Raw genomic sequence first — 21,731 nt, 5'->3', positions numbered from 1 at the left:
TGCCCTGCTCCTCAAGTACTATTGATTTTTCTGTTTCTCCTTATAACTTCCCAAAAAGCAGCTGAGCACTGATGATCAGAGAAATTTTTGTAAACTAAAATGTTTCTTTTTTTTTTCCTAAAACAAACTGAAATGTTTATGCACAAGGAAAAAGTAAGATCAGTAACAGATGAATTTTAGTTCTCTATTGCCGAGGAATCATTAATGCTGATTGATCTGCCCCTGTATAATGTAAATAGCCCTTAGTATATTTATTTTACACACCAGAACAAGGATGTGGATAATTGCTCTTATGTCATACCCAGCTCAAGTAACTGTGGGCCTGATTTTAATCAATGGCAGGCCACACTTCATAAAGTTCCTTCAAGATGTCATATGGTTGATTGGTGCCTATGGAAACACCTTTGACATATAGTACATACTTGTTAACTTTATATGTGTTACAGTGCATTTTGTATTATGTACTGTATGTCTTCTAATTATGCTGACTGTCATGCTGATCCAAAGGCCTTTGTGAGGCACTAACTTAGAACAAGTATGTACTTTTCTGGCGTATAAGACTACTTTTGAACCTCAAAAAAATCCCCCAAAAATGGGGAGTCGTCTTATACGCCGAGTATAATATCTCCAAGGTATTGTAGGTAAGTATTACCGATAGATGTAATCTCTCAAGACGCCGGCTGTGTGGGAATCCTGTACCGGTATACCGTATGTACCATAGCTTCGGCTACATACAGCATACCGCGCTGAGCCAATCACAGTGAGCGATGTATTCTATTATTGAATGCAAAGCCTGCTCGGATTGGCGGAGTAACATCAGCCCGCCTCTCTGACTCTGCCAATCCAAGCAGGCTTTGCATTCAATAATAGAATACATCGCTCACTGTGATTGGCTCAGCGTGGTATACTACATGGCCGAAGCTACGGTACATACGGTATACCGGTACAGGATTCCCACACAGCCAGCGTCTTGAGATTACATCTACTGGTAATACTTATACTTAGGGTACCTTGGAGATATTATGAGAGATTACATGTATTACAGTACTAGGGTACCTTGGAGATCTATGAGAAATCTGATGTTTTTCAATGGTGTTGCCTTGCTTCGGAAGGAGGGTAGTCTTATACGGCGAGTATAGCCCAAAATCTATGTTTTAACTTGAAAATTAGGGGGGTCATCTTATACGCCTAGTCGTCTTATACGCCGGAAAATACGGTAGATCAGGAGATCTGATGTCACCTTGACTTTGGAATTTGCATCTTAGTCCTCAAAAACGTATTCAGATAGTAATGGAGCCAGAGACAAGAAGGTCACTAGTGTTTTTATAGCAAATCATTCAAGATATCTTCTGTATTACATGTTCCCTTTTAGGAAAAGCATACAACCTGGTGAGTAGTCAGGGACCGTTTTTGCACACACTTAAAATATGACTAAAGGCAAAACTTTTTTTTTTAGTTTTGGATTTATCAGTTGTTATTGCTGTCCATGCCCCCCATTAGGGAGAATCATTCTCTCTATTTGTCCTGTTTACCAAATTTTGAAACCAATAATAAACGGCCGCAGACAATTATTTTCCAAAGAGATGTGTCTGCTATATTTATTAAAAGAAACAAATCCTGCCTACTGTCCCATTGTAGTTCCTGAACAACTGGAGGGCCATAGTTTGAGGACCCCTGCTCTGCCCAGTAGAATGTATTTACGCTCAAATGCCATACGCCCATATACACATGTACATACACGCATAATTGCACATACGTATTGATGACATTGGAGGCGTTTTCTTTCTGCCAGAAAAAATGCTGCTTATTTTCATAAGCTTGTGTGCATGAGACCTTAGGGCTCTTTCACACAGGCGGACCGTTCAGATCCGCCTGTCCGTTTTTTGGGCGGAACGGTCCCCCCATGCATCCCTATGGGGCATCAGATGTCAGCGGAGACATGTCCGCTGACATCCGATCCGTCAAATCTGGACGGATGGAAACCCTAATTTCCATCCGTCCAGCGGATGGGATCGGATGAGAACGGACCGACGGTCCTTTCCCATCCGATTCCCCCATAGAGATGCATGGGGACCTGACAGCTGTGTCTCTGCACACAGCGCAGAAAACAGCTGTCATCCTCCTGCTCAGCGGGGGATCGGCGGATTCATTCCCCGCTGAGAAAAACGGAGTCCGTCCAACGGACGGAGTGTGTGAAAGGGGCCTTAAGCTTGGCAACAGTCTCAGATACTTTTCTGTTGCAGTCATGTGTGCAAAGAATATGTCAGTAGCACTAGTACAACAAAGCCGTTAGTGCCTTAATGTCCCTTTTTGTACGGGCAGCGTTACCTATTTGTTTGCCATGAAAGAATTTAAGTTGCTTTTCAAGACTGGAACCATTGCAGCAGTTTGCTGTACATACCGTAAAAACCTGAACTGTACTGGACATTTGTGAAGTGTGGTTTCCCCATAACATGAGCTCTGCATACAGACAAGTTTGCTGTATGAAGGGGGTGGTGTGACTATAAGGAGACTTTTCTGCTACATCTGGGATATTTTACTGCCCAATTAATACAGCCATGGGAATTGTTACCCTGGTGAACTGATAGCAAGAAAGCTCAACAAACCCCCCATCAGTTTTCTCCAGGGCTTTTCCTGCTTAGACTAATTCCTTTCCGTGAAGTTCTTATGAGAGAAGAGGAACTGCATTACTAGACGTATGACAAACGAAATGTCTAACAGCCACTTAAAATTCCTTTCCCTTGATTTAAGCAAAATAAAATTCATATACGAGACATACCATTTACTTGCATTTATTTCTTTTCCGTTTCATTAAATTAGCAATGTTTTTGTTGGCCGGTGTCCATGTGTTGTATAAAGTGTTGGAATTAGGAGGAGCAATAATGTAGAACGTGATGGAAGATAACAGTTGTTTACTTCAAATTCTACTTCAAAAACCAAGGCCATATTTGGTTGTCAGCTTTATTTGATGTGTAAGATTTATATACATTGCAAGCATTTTAATTTCCCTTTGCCATTTATGGAGAGCTTTCAACAGCTCTCTCGGCGAAAGGTTCTTTTTTTTTTTTTTTCCAATGGAAAATGGGCTAGCAACTTTCTTTTCAAAAAATGTGATCCTTCCCATGTTACCAGAAAGCGTTTTGTTATTTGTTTTTCAGTAGATTTTTACGTAGGATTGCATTTCTTTTTTTTCACCCATGTACCGTATACTTTCCTATTTAATAAATGCTAATAAAATATATTATCGAAGCATCTTTTAAAAAGGTGGACCAATGTTATGTGTCCGTTCTCACAATCAATTTCAGATATTTTGTACTACTTTAACTTTTTGTGATATCTTTGAGTATTTAGATTAAATCATTTTTGTGCATTTTAACCACTTGCCGACCGCCGCAAGTATATATACTGCGGCGGTCAGCCCCGTGCAGGCAAAGTGACGTATCGGTACATCACTCGCCCGCTCGCTCACTGGGATCCCCGCGCGGTCACTCGCGATCATCGGATAGAGAGGGAGAAAGGCAGGTGGCTAGTGTAAACAAAGCCGCCTGTCATTCTCCCCTGTGTAACAGCACAGATCATACAGTCCTGCTGTGCAGGACCGTAAATCTCTGCTGTTACATGAAAAGCCACGCCCCTTTACAGTTAGAAGCATGCCCCTAGGGACACACTTAACCCCTCCTTCTCCAATAAGGTTAACCCCTTCCCTGCCAGTGTCATTTTTACAGTAACAGTGCATATGTATAGCACTGATTACTGTAGTAATGTCACTGGTACCCCCAAAAATGTCAGTCAAGGGTCCGATTTGTCTGCTGCAATGTCGCAGTCCCGCAAAAAAAAATCGCAGATCGTCGCCATTACTCGTTAAAAAAAAAAAATGACAAAAATCTTTCCCTTAGTTAGTAAACGCAATAACTTTTGTGCAAACCAATCAAAATACGCTTATTGCGATTTTTTTTTTACCAAACATATGTAGCGGAAAACAAAGTGGCCTAAAATGTTAAAAAATTTTGATTTTTAAATTTTTTTTTGGGGAATTTCATGTGAAAAAAATTTGAAAAATATTGTTATTTTTGCAAAATTGTTGCTCTTTTTTTGTTTATAGCGCATGATCAAAAAATCGCACAGGTGATCAAATACCACCAAAAGAAAGCTCTGTTTGTGGGGGAAAAAAAAATGTCAATTTCATTTGGGTACAGTTTCGCACGACCGCGCAATTGTCCGTTAAAGTCACGCAGTGCCAAATCGCAAAATACCCCCTGGTCAGGAAGGGGGTAAAATCTTCCGGGGCTTAAGTGGTTAACATGTCGCACACTGTGGGGGTTGATTTACTAAAACTGGAGAGTGCAAAATCTCGTGCAGCTGTGCAAAGAAAATAATCAGCTTTCAGTTTTTTTTTTTGTCAAAGCCTAATTGAACAAGCTGAAGTTAGAAGCTGATTGGCTACCATGCACAGGTTTTTGCACACTCCAGTTTTAGTAAATCAACCCCCTGTAGCATGTTTTTCCAGTGCATTTTATCTTTTGTTTTGTCTGCCTTGTCATTTCCTGTCCTGGAACTATTTGTGTCCGAATTTGATAGGTAATGATGTGTCCCAGCCTCTTTGGTTCCCAGACTATAAACAGGAATCTTTCTAAATGTACCAAAATGTGCTAAACACATACGCATGAACAGGCCACATTAAAAATAATAAGCTTAGAAAAGTCTTGACATTTAAAAACACTTCATTTGAAATGCAATGCAAAAAATGTGAATGTGGTTTACGTAATGAAAACCGTCACTCTAGATGACTGAACTTTGAAATATGTATTTTATTAGTACTTACGGATAGACAAACTAAGAATTGCATTTTAGGAAAAATGTACTGAAAAAACAGTTAGGTAGACCTTTAACTGAATCTGTAGTTTACTCATTCAAAGGAAAAGCTTGAGTTGAAAGCCTGCCCATTCAGCCGCTACTACTTACCTTCACATGTTTTTTTTCTGTTGCCCCATTCCCCACCAAAGACTCATGCCCTATCACTTTACATACATAGATGGGCTACAGCTAGTTAAAATTTGACTTCATGCCAGTGCTGTAACCCGTCTATGTAATTAAAGTGATAGGGCATGAGGCTTCGGTGGGAAATAGGGCAACAGGCAAACATGTGAAGGTAAGGCTGAAGGGGCAGGCTTTCAACTCCACCTTTTTCTTTGGAATATGAAAAAGTTCATAAGGCTGGTATTTTTTGTACCAAAGGGGTCATTGAAGACAGAAGCATGCTTAGTGAACACAGCAACTCATGTGCTATGGATAGAAGCCCAGAGACATGGGCAGGATCATGCTGAGCACAAGGAATACTCTGCCTACAGAGTATACAGAGATATGTAGATGACATTGGGAACTCTATTGGGGATATGTGTAGCACATGGAACACTTGTCAGTGGACATGCCGAGAACCCTTTCTGGCACATAATCAGCAGTTAGTCATTTGCTATGCACATGCTATTCATACGAGTCATGTCTAGCACAAGGGAATATGGGCACTGACAGAGACATGCTAATTATGAGAGCTTCTCTGCTGACCCCATTGAACACTTGTCCATAAACACGCTGAGCATTTGAGATTCTTTGCCAGGGAAAAACTAAATATAAGGGATACTTAGCATATTGAGCACTCTGCCAAGGACATGCTGAGTAGCAAGAGAAATCTGTCCAAAGCACACATTTTTGTTAACTGTTACCCCCCCCCCTCCTTACACACACACACACTCCAAGTCCCATTACCCCTAATCTTTCCACCCTGAATCCATGAAACAGACCTCAGATTGACATGGTACCTCCTCCACTTGTGCAGGATACACTTCAGAACCAAGGAGGAGCCTATCTTCCCTCAGCTCTGACGTGTATTATTGTTACAGGCTGCTGGCAGAGAGAAATGCCAGCTCCTGCAGAAGGGGAGATTGCAGAGGGGGAGATCACAGTGATAGGGATCCAGGGCACCCCACAGGTGATGCAGGGCAGGTGCCCTGAGATATCCCTACTAGGTAAATTTGTGAAGCCACGTACTGAACTTGTTCCGGCACTGGGCCCCAGGCCTGAATCCACAGGATGCTGAGATTTTGTTGAAATCCTGGGATGGTTGCAAGATATGATTTTGTGCCCCTAAGAATTTTGCGCCCAGGGCAACCTCCATTGTGGCCACATTTATGCTACGCCACTGCTACCAAGGCCAGGGACTTGCTAAACAGAATTTCTATATGCAATTCCAAGCTGCCGCAAGCAAGCCAACAGAATATTGGTATGCATTAATAAGGAGATTCACTCCAGAGATAAAACGATAATCTTCCCACTCCACAAGACTCTGGTCTGGCCGCATCTTGAGTATGCCGTCCAGTTCTGGGCACCAGTCCACAGGAAAGATGTGCTGGAACTGGAGAGAGTCCAGAGAAGGGCAACAAAGCTAAGAGGTGGGACTAGAGCATCTCAGCTATGGGGAAAGAGACGCTTGAGAAGGGATATGAAACCGATGTACAAATTCTGTACTGGTGATCCTAGCATAGAGAAAAAACTTTTCAGTGAAAGATAATTTAAAAAAAATTGGAAGTGAAGCGGTTTACCTTAAACTGCATTTTAATATTTTAATCCTAGTTATAATTTAGGTAATTAAATTTACAATGAGGCTTCGGAGGATCTCAACCATCGAATGAGGATTGGGGTCACTTGTTAGCATGTGTAACCTCTTGCTGGCCATATAACGCATATATACAGTGTCAAGAAAAGCAAGCTTTAACGCCCAGCCAACGCACACATGCATCCATGTGTACTGAGAGTGTGCTCACTGTGCACTCCCAGCACACTGACTGAGCTGTTACTGACAGCTCTTGGTTATGGCTTCTGATTGGGAGCCAGTGGGATAGGCTCCCAATAATGTTACTGATGTAATCACAGTGGTCACATGATAAAGAAGCTGTGCTGTCTCACAGTCATTAAAACTCACTTAAAGGGCTGCTGGGAGGTGTCTTTAAGGGGTTGATGATAGTTTCCTTTAAGGGAGAATTGGGAGAACTGACCTGGAAAAGTATAGGGATAAAGAATTCCAAATGGTTTCTATTTCTAGTGTTTGCATTTGTTCATCTAAGTAACTAGCATTTCAGGAGGAGACAACAATGGCAACCCACATATTCCTGCCATGACAAGTGTAATTTAATGGCTTCAGAAATACTGTGGGTTGATGAATATTACCATTTGTTGTAGTAATCAATGTTACCACTATTCCATCTGTGTGAACTTTTAAAACAGGTGACTGCTTAATAATGTGTGTGGTTGGGATTTTGTTTTATCTGGCTTGCCATAACTATGTTTTTGTTCTCTTAGATTACCGAACTGGGCCTTGCTTCACACAAATCAGCAACCAGATGTGCCAGGGCCAGCTCAGTGGTATTGTGTGTACAAAGACATTGTGTTGTGCCACCATTGGCCGTGCCTGGGGTCACCCATGTGAAATGTGCCCTGCTCAACCCCACCCATGCCGCAGAGGATTCATTCCAAATATTCGAACTGGAGCCTGCCAAGGTAAATACTTCAAAAACAATATAAGACTACATATCAGATACATTGTCTACCACATACACTGTCTACCACGTACACTGTCTACCACGTACATTGTCTACCAGGTATTGCATAGTACTGTTTGTTCATTGCCGTTCTATGTAACTTTCCTTTGCAGTCTGATTTTTTTTCCTGATCTTTCAAATGCCTCATTTAAATGAGACAGTGAAGCTTTACTACATATGAATATTAGAACATATGCTTTTGCAAGTCACAAACTCTTTTACCGTGGAATTTCCATGGGTGATTAAAAACATAGAAATCCAGAATAGTAACAGATGGGTTAACTATTTTTGGCTGAACAGAGCAGAGACATTCCCATTCTTTTGTAAAGTTAAGCGGATCCATGTGAAATTTCAGACATTTAGGATGACTTGGAAAAATATGTAGCTAATTGGTGTACTAATCAAGGTAAATTGAGTTTTGTTTAGAGTTCTCCTTCCCGCACCTACTGGGTGGCAGGAACCGGTCAATAATCACAAGCTTGGAATGGATGTTAGACTCTGTGGGGCTGCACCTAAAATCCCTCAGTCTTTCCAGGTTAACCCATAAGAGACAGCTTGGAGGCTCTGTGTGTAGTCTTTGAAAAGCAAAAAAAAGGACAAGTAAACTATTAAATTATAATGAGGTAAAGACATAATGGAAATAATGCGTATAGTATTGCCATATATTGTAGGATTTCAGAGTATGGATTATTGTACGGGCTACATTTCCTAAAACAGTCATGCATAAATACTAAAGTCATGGACAGAAGCCACATTTATAGACTCCCGTAGAGATAATTGCCTTGCATATAGAAGGAACAGGTTGAAAGTCTTTGGCTCTGATGCCAAAAATGTGCAAAGTGTAGTAACCCATGATGAAAAGTCAGAGCTTTTCATTGGTCTGACTACATTAAGCTACTCCTAGAATGATGTTTTCAATACATCCCAATGATGAGGGCCAGAGAACCAAATGGCATTTTTACTTTGCCCTCCAAAAAAGAAAGAAATGCAGCTCATATCTTTGGGCCCTATGAATCAGGCATATCCATAACGGCTTGTTTGTGGTAAAGCATGTTAAAAAACCTCACTGCACATTAATGTGTTTGACTTGCAATAAATCATGCATTCTAGAGTCTGTAATGACTGGTTTTGGATTCATGTAATGAGCAAATGCAGCTTGCTTTCAGCTTGTGCTGATGGACAAATGCAATTAGGAGGTCCACTGTAAAGCAGACACGAGCTTATAATGTGCTACTTTTCACTTAGAAATGTGCATATTGTTATATACAGACCCATGGCCTTATGTATTATTACGTCCTTATTAAGGCCCCTTTCACACAGCTCCATTCCGTCGACTGAGCCGTTCTACTCAGCAGGGGATCAATCCGCCGATCCCCGCTGAGCAGGCGAATGACAGCTCCGTCTCCGCTGTCAGATCCCCGCTGTCCCCTCCCCTATGGGGGAATTTTATGAGAACGGACCGCCTGTCCGTTCTCATCCGATACGATCCACCAGATGGATGGAAAATAGGGTTTCCATCCGTCCGGATTTGACGGACAGGATCAGATCGGATGTCAGTGGACATGTCTCTGCTGACATCCGCTGCTCCATAAAGATGCATGGGGCATCTGTTCAGATCCGCCTGAAAAACTGACAGGCGGATCTGAACGGTCTGCAAATGTGAAAGGGGCCTTAGAGCTGTGCATATTTCTGCATAATCAACAATCAAATTTTAGGGCCAGCTCCAGCTTTTTTTACTATGTTACACCAATATTTATGGATCTGAAGTTGCAATGTTTTGCAGGCTCATTTGCAAAAAAATAATACATGTGCAATTTTTTCCAACAAATATATGGTTAGCCTTTAAACTTTCATGGCTGTGGAGAAAAAAAAAATACTCCAGTTCTCAGTAAGAACATGTCAATACATATCCCCATTAGAGTTAAGGAATTCAACACCTGGAAAAGAGAATTTCAACATAAAATATTTGACTAATTACATTACGTTTTTACATGGTTTGTCAGTGACTGGATTAAAGTACCAATGTAACAGAAAATTCCCTTTGGGCGTACCCATGCTGGATAGTACTGATAGTGTTCAGGTACAGAGCAATGTTGAGAGGTCTATGCAATTTCTTTGGACCTTTTTGCAAAGCAAAATGTAAAGTATTACTAAACCCAGGACCCTGCATTCACTATATCTGGTCTCCCACAGTACATAGAACATGGAAATGCAATTATTTTAGTAAATATAAACTGCTAAATACATTTTCTCATCAGCAGTATATAGCAGTTTTGTGATTTCTATCAGTTCCTGGTGAAGCTTGTAGGAGGAGTTTTCATACAGCACTGAGCTGTCCTGAGGCTCTTGACCCTCTGTCTGGACATGTCTGGACAGTGCTGATTGGTCCTATGCTGATCACATGCACTCTCCCAAGAAAAAAAAAACTCTCTAGCAATACACACCAAACTGAGCATGTGCAGTCTGACTCCAGTAACTCTGTCTTATCCGGACATGTTTTGGAGTCAGTGGAAGAGGAGGAGGATCTGTGCATAAAAGATCAAGCGGCCTTTTTACACAATGCACAGGATTAACCCCTTAGGTTCCACAGTGAGTATAACAAGCATTATTTGCTTTACTGCAAATATAGACTGATTTTACTTTTGTGGGTTTAGTAACACTTTAACAAGTTGGCAAAGAATACATGCATTTAAAAACAAAAAAAAGAAAGTGCTTTCTGCATGCTCTCACTTTGCTCTATAACACCATGAGCATGTGACAGAATTCTACTGGTATGTAAAAACTTTCAACATGTAGACTAATTTATAAAACATAGTTTATTCTGCTTTAACCTGCAGTGAAATGTTTTGTGTGAAGACATTTTGCTATGTGCAGACTTTGTTGGTCCCATTGTGTTTTACTGTTTGCAGAGCATCCAAATGTGTCCTGATTTTTGATGCAGAAACATTGTCACGGCACTTCCTGCTTCACAGGCCCCTTTATGTTTATGCTAAAGGATCTGCTGCTGCCAAAATAGTTTTACAAGTTTACATATTTGCAATTCACAAATGGGCATTCCAGTCAGAGTGGGTCAGAAACACTTTCAATCAGAATGGAAACAACCAGTTGTTAGCAATTATGTCTTCCGGCATTTGGGGGTCTAGCTTTTTTTTACTAAATTCCATGCAGTTTGGTATGGGCAGACAGAATTACTAAGTGATGTGGTTCAGTAATGAGCTCAGACATAGCAGCTATTACGTTTGGCAAGGCAGAAAAGTTTGCAATCTGAAAAAGCAATTGAGGCAGTAGTAACAAGTCATGGGGTGCCATCTTAGTTTTGTTAAATTCAAGTGCCAGTACAGTTGTCAATTGCAAGAGGCCAAAAAGTCGTCCTCCCTATACTTCCTATATGCTAAATCTTTACGCATATATGAGCAACAAGAAGGTAGCAACCATACCACATTAATTAATTCACAATTTAAATAAATTAATCCGAGGAAAAACTGATGTTGCTGTGTTCAGAGGCAAAGAAAAAGATGATATGAAAATTAAATACCCACTTATTGGTCAAAGAAATGTCGCTAAGGGCTCTTTCACACGGTCCGCCTCCGTAGGCGGATCCGTGCTGCTCAGCGGGGATCGATCCGCGATCCCCGCTGAGCCGGCGGAAGACAACTCCGTCTCCACTTGCAGTGTGGAGAGGGAGGTGTCTCAGCCCCCGCTGCTCTCTATGGGGGATCGGATGAGAGCGGACCGCCTGTCCGCTCTCATCCGATCCGATACGATCTGATAACTGAACGGATGGAAAAATAGGGTTTCCATCCGTCCAGATTTCACTGACAGGATCGGATACGGGTGGCAGCGGGTGGCAGCGGAGGTGTCTCTGCTGACATCCGCTGCCCCATAGAGCTGCATGGAGGATCCGATCAGATCCGCCTAAAAAACTGACAGGCGGATCTGATCGGACCGCCCGTGTGAAAGAGCCCTAAGTATGTACTGCCGAAAGGATTATACTGTTTAAGCAACAGACTGGAATTTATGATCATACAAAATCCTATAGCAACAAATAAGACAGTTCTTACATGCTATACATTTAATATTAGTGATGTGCTTGCCTCAGACAAAGAAGTTGATTTACTAAAGGCAAATAGACTGTGCACTTGACAAAGAGCAGTTGCACTGTGCAAGAGCAGTTGCTCCAGAGCTAATTGAACAGAAGCTCTGCTGACTTCCATCATCCAATCATGTGCAAGCAAAAATGCTGCTTTGTTTATCTTCCTTGCATGTAATTGGGTATTTTTTGCATAGTGAAGATTTACCTCATTTACTATGCACTACATGTGCAGAGTGCAACTGCACTTTGCAAAGTTGACAGTCTAGTTGCCTTTAGTAAATCAACCCCAAAGGCTCCACTTTTTCAACCTCTGGAGGTTGCATCTTGCTTGGTGAACGTTGAGACCCGGTTCACACTACTGCGTGTGCCGGGTTCGCATGTCATGTCGGAGCGCACTGCTCCGACATGACATGCGATCAGCTGTGCGGTGCGAGTTTAGCCATACAGTTTGTATGGCTAAATTCGCATCGCACCCGCAGCAAAGACGCACAGGAGGCATTTTTGCTGTCGCATCAGGATCGGATCGCACAGCGGTTCACACTTGTGCGATCCGATCCTGTGCGAACTGCACGATCGCACTGCGATATGCGATCAAACTGGGGGTGTCGTTAAGATTACATTGACACCCCCAGCGGATCGCATATGGCAGTGTGAACTGCCGGGGGTGCGTGTGCGATGCGGGAACAGGCTGCGAATTCGCAGCCTTCCCGCATCGCAATAGTGTGAACCGAGCCTGACTGGGGAATGGCATCTGGAATTGAGCACTGCTGCTGGAGGACATAACTGTGTTGCATTTGCTTGGTGCATGTTGACTTTGGGTTGACATCAGGATTGAGGCAATGCTGCTGGAGGACATCACTGATTTACATTGTGCTTGGTGACCATTAACTTGGGGATAGGTTTGGGACAGGGACAGCACTCTTGGGCTGACTAGAGAACGTCACTATGTTAAGGCTAGTTGGCTGGGGAATGGTTTTGTTGAAAATGTCAAGGTTTCCATTTATTATAATTCCCAGCAAAGATAATAATTTTTGTTAGATATTTGTTAGGTAAGGCTTAGTTATTAACTTTGTAAAGAAAAGGTGCAACATGTCTATTTCTAGATGTTCCAATACCCACAAATCCCCTTGCTAGCAGTAAGTGACCCCAAAATAAATTATATAATTTTTATTGTGCCACAGGATATAACTTTGTAAATGTTTAATCTGTCACTGAGATGAGTTTAGACTTGTCTGATTCACTTACTAAACATAGCCTACCAAATCCCACAAATAACAAATCCCAGCATTGGCAGTCTGGAAGTGAGTGACTGACCCCCAAATAAATTATACCATTTCTACTGTGCCCAGGATATGTTTTAACTTAAGTCAAATATTTCGATTACATTGGGCTTTTTCTGGTTTATGTAAAGATGGCTGCAAACATCCCACAAGTCCCTACATATTCAATCCAGAAGTGAGTGGCTTTTTCCCTAAATAAATACAACTTTCCTACTATGCCCTAGCTCAGAATAAAGTTGGTTAATTAGTCAAATATCAAAGTTACTTTAAGTTTTTCTTATTTATTTATTAAAGAAAATAGCCACCTGCCACTTGTCACCTCCTTCTTCCTGAATGCCCAGCTGTCCCACACAGTCAGCCAGGTCAGCAGCACATTCCTACTTCTACTTTAACTCCCAGGGTCAACCTGGTTTTTATTGGGGTTGTGGGAAGGGTGCTCATGGGCAGAGGTCTGGTGGTCCGACTTGGTGATGTAAGTTAGTAATAGTAACATCATTGCCGAGCAGGGAACAGGGAGCAGTGTTGCCAACCGCCTGTGTTTTTACGGGCATCCCCTAAAAACCGGGCACCTTTTCCATGCCTGTAAATGCCCGTAAGGTGAAAAGCCTGCCAGTAAAAAAAAAATGCTGTCAGCCTGTGATGCTATTGTCGCAGTCCTGGAGCCGGCCGTGACCAGGATCTCCGATGATTTTTCTGACTCTGAGATGGATACAGGAGGGATGGAGTGATGGAGACAAGAGGTGATGGAGTGATAGAAACAGGAGGTGAAGGAGGGATAGAGTGATGGAGACAGGGGGTAATGGAGGGATGGAGCCAGGAGGTGATGGAGGGATGGAGGAAGAAGGTGATGGAGGGATGGAGGTGGAGTGATAGAGACAGGAGGTGATGGGGAGATGGAGACAGGAGATGATGGAGGGATTGAGACAGGAAGTGAAGGAGGGATGGATTGATGGAGCCAGGAGGTGATGGAGGGATGGAGTGATGGAGCCAGGAGGTGATGGAGGGAAGGAGTGATGGAGACAGGAGGTGATAGAGGGACAGAGTGATTGAGACAGGAGGCGATGGCGGGATGGAGTGATGGAGGGATGGGGTGATGGAGGGATGGCATGATGGAAACAGAAAGTGATGGAGGGATGGTGTGATGTAAACAGGAAGTGATGATGGAGGGATGGGGACAGGAGGTGAAGGCTGGATGGAGTGATGGAGACAGGAGGTGATGGAGTAATGGAGACAGGAGGTAATGGAGGAATGGAGTGATGGAGACAGGAGGTGGAGGAAGGATGGAGACAGGAAGTGGAGGGATGGACACAGGAGGTGAAGGAGTGATGGAGACAAGAGGTGAAAGAGGAATGGAGACAAGAGTTGATGGAGGGATGGAGACAGGAGATGAAGGAAGGATGGAAACAAGAGGGATGGAGACAGGAGGTGAAGGAGGTTGGAGTGATGCAGTCAGGAGGTGATGGAGTAATGGAGACAGGGGGTGATGGAGTGATAGAGACAGGAGGAGAAGGAGGGATGGAGTGATAGAGATAGGAGGTGATGGAAGGATGGAGACAGGAGGTGATGGAGGGATGGAGACAGGAGGTGATGGAGGGATAGAGTGTTGGAAACAGGAAGTGATGGAGGGATGAAGTGATGGGGACAGGAGCTGATGGGGTGATGGAAACAGGAGGTAAAGGAGGGATGGAGCGATGGATGGAGACAGGAGGTGATGAAGGGACTGAGACACGGGGTGATGGAGAGATGGAGACAGGGGGTGATGGAGGGATGGAGACAGGAGGTGATGGAGTGATGGAGTCAGGAGATGAAGGAGGGATGGAGTGATGGAGACAGGAGGTGATGGAGTGATGGAGACAGGGGGTGAAGGAAGGATTGAGTGTTGGAGACAGGAGGTGATGAAGTGATGGAGACCGGGGGTGATGGAGAGATGGAGTCAAAAGGTGATGGAGTGATAGAGACAGGAGGTGATGGAAGGATGGAGACAGGAGGTGATGGAAGGATGGAGTGATGGAAACAAGAAGTGATTGAGGGATGAAGTGATGGAGACAGGAGGTGATGGAGTGATGAAACAGGAAGTGAAGGAGGGATGAAGTGATAGAGACAGGTAGTTATGGAGGGATGGAGACGGGGTGATGGAGAGATGAAGACAGGGGGTGATGGAGGGATGGAGATGGGAGGTGATGGAGTGATGGAGACAGGAGGTGATGGGGGGATGGAATGATGAATACACGAGGTGATGGAGTGATGGAGACAGGAGGTGATGGAGTGATGGAGACAGGAGGTGATGAAGGGATGGAGTGATGGAGACAGGAGGTGATGGAGACAGAAGATGATGGAGTGATGAAGACAGGAGGTGATGGTGGGATGGGTAAAGGAGGCAATGGAGGGATGGAGTGATGGAGACAGGAGGCCCTTAGAATTGGGGACATAAATTTGCGTGATCCTGGTGGCTCCCAGGTATTTCCTCTCACGTTCAGTTGGACATAGGTTACAAAATATAAAGGGTTATAATAGCCCGCCCTTACTATATCAAAAATAACATAGGAAATATGTATTTTTTACCTTAATGTCTATCTTAAACCACATTGCTAATTGCATATTGTACTTGTCTGTAGCTTAAACACTGAAATTAGCACTTAAAACCGTAATTTTGTAACTTTTGGAAAATGCCAGTATAAACTTGGCTTTGCCAGTAGATTTTGAGTGTCGTTTCAGTGAATTTCAGTCTGGTAGATTGACAACACTGACAGGGAGGGTGGGTCACAGCCAGGTAGTATCTGTCAATCAGGACGTTACTGTTGTATTGATAACAATGATGTTCCTGAGGTGGTGGGGGGCTTGTGGTTGGGCACTCAACACAAAGAAGAAAGCATGACATAGATAGAAATACCAAATCTCCACAAGGTACTTATAATTGCATTTTAGGGCTGCTTACCCTTAAACAGGGACAACAATGCAGTTCGTTTTGGGGGGAATGTTATAAACAGAGAGGCCTTTGTACACCAAGCAGCATATGCTTGATGGAGTTTGTAATCCATAGCTTAATCCTGCTGCTGTTCTCCACATCTGGTTATATTCAACTGTTCCAAATGAGCCTATGCTCAGATCCCGTGTAGAGATTTTACTATTGCATCCTTGGAAAGAAAAACTATAGTGCCTTCATTTTTAAATATTCTTTGCTTTATTTTCTGCATTGCAAGTTACGTTCTTGACTTCTTTGGAAGGCTGCTTGCTTGCTTCAGGCTTGTGTCTCAGTGCGTTGATTTTGCACTCTGTTCCTTTACAGAAACCATATAACTAGTAAATCCACCAAGGCTTTGCAAAAGAGTACTGTTTGATATTCTTTTTAATTGCATTCTTTTTAAAATGTCAGATGACTTTAATCTTTATTTGTTTCTGTTTTTGTCAGCAATTTAGTAGAAGATCTTCCCATGGTTGGAAAACCTGTTCATATTACCTTAATATCAATTTTACCATGATACATTAATATATTTTTTTATTGTTATATAATAATTAACTCCACCTTTTCATACATCTAATACATACTTTTTATGAAAGGACAACCTAATAAAATGTAATATTATTAATTACATTGCAGCTCAGTAATAGTGCACCCCAAGATTAGAGAAAGTTGTCACCGTTCCTCAATATCCTATTTTTGACAATATTATTAAATATTCACTATATGAACAAACTTTTGTGGATACCCCTATTGTATTTTTAGGTGAAGGGTACTGTTAGTACCTCAGCATACAAAGATATTTTAGGCAATTGCAGACTTCCAACCTTCTGGCAACAGTTTGGGGAAGGCCTTTTTCTGTCCCAACAGGAATGCTACTGTTCACAAATCCAGGTCCATAAAGACATGGTTTGACGTGTTTAGTGTGGAGGAACTTAAGTTACCAGCACAGAGCTCTTTAAGCACCTTTGGGACGATTGGAATGCCAATTGCAAATCAGACCTTCTACAACATTAGTACCTGAACTCACAAATTATTTTTTGACAAAATGGGAACAGATTACCACATAAACATTTCAGAATATTGTGGAAAGTCCTCCCAGAAGAGTAGAGGTTGTTAAAGCCACAAAAAGTGTGCATTTGTTCATGTGGGGGAATTCCATATTAATGGTTACACAAACTTTTGGCCATATAGTATAACTCAGTGTTTCTCAACTCCGGTCCTCGGGGCACACTAACAGGCCAGAGTTTAAGTATTACCTTGGGGACATGCAGACTAGAATACTGCAATCACTGAGCAGCAAATTATATCACCTGTGATTTGTTTCAGTTTTCTTGCAAACCCGGCCTGTTAGTGTGCCCTGAGGACCGGAGTTGAGAAACACTGGTATAACTCCATAGTTTTGGTAAATCCAACCATTATATTAAAGGACAATAGGTATTAGAAAATATGTTTTTTTCATCAGATTTTTAATCATTTCATTTTGCCCATTTTATTTGCCATGGGGTCCGTCTACATTTGTATACAGTTATCTGCAGCTGACTGTGGAATGTTCACGTAGACACAACATTTCAGCATTGTGCCCGATGAAAAATGTTTAAATTATGATTGCTGATGTGAAGAACTGTAGACACAGCTGTCTTCAGTTTTCCACATCGCCTACATGCCAGCAAGCACAATGTGAACAATTCCCACCAGGCTTAATGGCTTGTTCAAGAGCATGGACAGGCATAAGGAAGTACTTGAGTAGTGAACAAATTTATAATGTGAGTTTTTTCCCAGTATTAAACATTTCTTTACTAAAAAAAATGCAAAAAGGGAGACCTATGTGTCATGCTTTTGTCTCACTTGTTAAAATAGTGTTACTTTTTTCTTATCTTGAATAACCAGTGACATGAAAACATGAGATTAAAAAAAGTCTAAATTTTTTTTGCAGATGTTGATGAATGTCAAGCCATACCTGGTCTGTGCCAGGGTGGTAACTGCATTAACACAGTTGGTTCCTATGAGTGTAAATGCCCAGCTGGACACAAACAGAGCGAGACCTCCCAGAAGTGTGAAGGTAAAATTAGTGATGTGTGGCGTGAATGGACTGTTGACACTCTTCTTTATAGGATTTACTGTTATGGTAGTTTTCCCCTTGTACATTGCAGCACTGTGTGGTTTTAGCTGTCTGTTGCATGATATAATACATATAGTTGTTAGATACATATTAAACATTTTACAAAGAAAGACAGTGTTCTCATGATCAAGATAGTCTACACAAAGCTTTGAAGAGTTTATTTAGATTAAATTCCGGAAATAGCCATATGTTACTGGTTGTAATCTGAACTTGTACACCTCTAATGAGAGTTGGGTAGCCTACTTGACAAGATGAATGTATTCTATAATTTAGAAATCTACTCAAAGGGGATGTTGCAACAAAAAGATGATATACAGTCATGGCCAAAAGTTTTTAGAAGGACACAAACATTCATTTTCACAAAGTCTGCTACCTCAGTTTTTATGATGGCAATTTGCATATATGTTATGAAGAATGATCAGATGAATTGCAATTAATTGCAAAATCACTCTTTGCCATGAAAATTAATTTAATCCCAAAGAAAAACATTTCCACTGCATTTGTGCAGAAGGCTTCAGGGCACCCAAGAAAGTTCAGCAAGCGCCAGGACTGTCTTCTACAGTTGATTCAGCTGCGGGATCGGGGCACCACCAGTGCAGAGCTTGCTCAAGAATGGCAGCAGGCAGCTGTGTGAGTCCATCTGCATGCACAGTGAGGCGAAGACTTTGGAGGATGGCCTGCTGTCAAGAAGGGCAGCAAAAAAGCCACTTCTCTCCAGGAAAAACATCAGGGACAGAATGATATTCTGCAAAAGGTACTGATTGGACTGATCAGGACTGGAGTAAAGTCATTTTCTCTGATGAATCGCCTTTCCAATTGTTTGGGGTATCCAGTAAAAAACCTGGTCCAGAGAAGAAAAGGTGAGTGTTACCATCAGTCCTGTGTCATGCCTACAGTAAAGCATCCTGAGACCATTCATGGGGTTACTTTTCAGCCAAGGAAGTGGGTCTTACTCACAATTTCGCCTAAGAACACAGCCATGAATAAAGAATAGTACAAAAACATCCTCCGAGAGCAACTTCTCTCAACCATCCAAGAACAGTTTGGTGATGAACAATGTCTTTTCCAGCATGATGAAGCACCTTGCCATAAGGCAAAAGTGAAAACGAAGTGGCTTGGGGAACAAAGCATCGAAATGTTGGGTCCATGGCCAAGAAACTCCCCAGAACCTAATCTCAATGAGAACTTGTGGTCAATCCTCAAGAGGCAGGTGAACAAAAAAAAAACACAAATTCTGACAAACTCCAAGCATTGGTTATGCAAGAATAGGTTGCCATCAGTCAGGATGTGGCCCAGAAGTTGATTGACAGCATGCCAGGGCAAATTGCCGAGGTCTTGAAAAAGAAGGGTCAACACTGCAAATATTGACTCTTTGCATAAACTTAATGTAATTGTCAATAAAATCCTTTGACACTCATGAAATCCTTGTAATTATACTTCAGTATACCATAGTAACATCTGACAACAAAAATCTAAAAACACTAAAGCAGCAGACTTTGTGAAAATGAATATTTGTGTCATTCTCAAAGCTTTTGGCCACGGCTGTATAACATCAGTGTGCTTTAACCAAGTACTGTAATGATGGGCAACTGTACTACTATACCTGAAAATGATCACAAATTATATGAGCTTTGTTTCAATATAAATGACATGTGGAGTAAGTAGATATTCCCTATTAGGCTGTTGTCACATCTTCTGCTCATACTAACAAACCTCAGGGGCATGTATAAATTGAAATAAACATAATCAGCTAGTTCACTGCAATAAACTGTAATGTATCTGTGAACCAAATTCTCCCTACTCTCGCCCCCTTCCTCATTCTATTTATTGTAAGGTGTGGAATTTCATCAGTAAATATAGTGATTGGCAATTCATATGGCTTCACCTAACAAATCTTGCCTGGCAATGATTCGAGCGAACACGTCCAATAGTCTCCTCATCAGTCTGTAGTAGAGCTGTGTGATGTGTTTCTTTCAAAATAGCTCAAAATTGGCTACAGATGTAGCCATTCAGTAATTGTGCCAAAGAATAGTATCAACCAATGTCTGTTCAATTTGACTGTCAACAGTAACTCTATTACTGATATTCCTATTCTCTGTTTACATAGTTATTGACAGGACAACTTGCCAAGACTTGTAAACTAAACAAAATTTTGAATGTGTAGATTCAATTATTGTATGCTTTTTTAATATGCAAGCTTGCATTTGAGATAGCACAGCACTACCTAGCTTTTTTAGTATGTAGGCCTCATTTGTATAGTAACTGTATTGGCTCTCTTTACTAAAGTGTTGCGCAAATTGTTGGCGCTATATAAATCCTGTATTATAATAATAATTTTCTGCCCCTAAATTATTGGTTACGATAAAGTGAGAAATACAATAAGGCTGTAATCTCTAATCATCTAGATGGTATCAGTGTTAAACCTCACAAAAGGCAGCCCCCTAAGTCTCCCTTCAAGAATTTAGGATTGCTTAGTACTGATGTATTCATAGCTTGTTTCCAGATATCATTTGGAGTCTGTAGAAACCTAACAAAATGTAAAGCTACACATGGAATATGTCTTGTGATATGCAGATTTTACTTCTTATTTTCTCATGAATATAATCTTCTGTAACTGTTATGCTAGGGATAAATACTTAAAATCTAAAAATTCAGTACATTGATTGTTGTAGTTTCTAATATAATATCGCTTGCCATTCTCACAGACATAAGATTAGTATATAAATATAAATATATATATTTTTATATATATATATATATATATATATATATAAATTTGTGGTCGGTTAATTAATGAAGATTAGAAACTGCGAGTATGGATAAGTCGGTGTGGTGTGCCGGAACCGACGTAGGGGGTAGGCCTGTAAATAAAAGAGGGCCCCCCGAGGGATAGAGTATCAATAAAAAGGGTGAAGGTGGGTGGGGTGACATCGTTGTGACGCGGCAGGCAGGGAGGGGAGGAGCAGCGTCTTAAAGGCACGCTAGCTCCTCCCACAAATATAGGCCTGCGGCCTAACACATATATATATATATATATATATATATATATATATATATTTAAAAACATAAAAATACAATATGTATATTCAAATATACATATTTCCTAGTTGCCTCGCTTATTAGAAATGTTCTTGTGGATCTTAAATGGCTAAATATAGTAGCAAACACAAAATTTTACTGAATAGAAATTTATTACCGGGCTGTGGTAGGCTGGGATAATAAAGTTACCCTCTACAGATACCCTCAGTTCTTTAGCTATTTTGACCCCAAAAATATTATATCTTCTAATTCATTGCACAACTTACATGGTAAACATAGCACAACTCTTTAACTATTCTTATATTTATTCAGCCAAGGATGTATATTGCTGTATACGAGTCCTCCTTATGGCACCCATATTTGCATCCTATAACACTTCAGTTTGATCTCTGTGGCCCCTCATTCAGTTTTGCAATAAAGACATACATCCTTTTTTTTAAGATAATATGACATTGGTCTTGTTTCCTACACTCTTATCCACATAACCATCAGTTCTGGCTACTGAAAACTGCTTTTCCAATTTGATGGGAAGAGCCTATGAACAGCTTAATGACTTTGGCTGCAATTCAGAGCTGGGTTGATCTAGGAAACAGAAGGTGGTATCCATGCTAGACGACCATAAAACACGTCTGCCTCATACACAAAG

General features: G+C 41.4%; 1 protein-coding gene across 2 annotated transcripts in view; it reads left to right on the top strand.

Annotated features, from left to right (window-relative positions):
* LOC309563800 (fibrillin-2-like) overlaps positions 1 to 21,731 on the top strand; it is a 239,470-nt gene that overhangs the window by 144,227 nt on the left and 73,512 nt on the right. For both annotated transcript variants that reach the window (XM_082268412.1, XM_082268413.1), the window contains exons 7-8: positions 7,354 to 7,551; positions 17,861 to 17,986. In XM_082268412.1, coding sequence (XP_082124538.1) covers positions 7,354 to 7,551; positions 17,861 to 17,986 — 324 coding nt within the window. The remainder of the gene's footprint in view (positions 1 to 7,353; positions 7,552 to 17,860; positions 17,987 to 21,731) is intronic.

Source organism: Pelophylax lessonae, assembly GCF_965119305.1.
Source record: "Pelophylax lessonae genome assembly, chromosome: 1".
Taxonomy (NCBI): Eukaryota; Metazoa; Chordata; class Amphibia; order Anura; family Ranidae; genus Pelophylax; species Pelophylax lessonae.
Note: the sequence above shows the minus strand (reverse complement) of the source record. Positions and strands in the feature narration are given on the sequence as shown.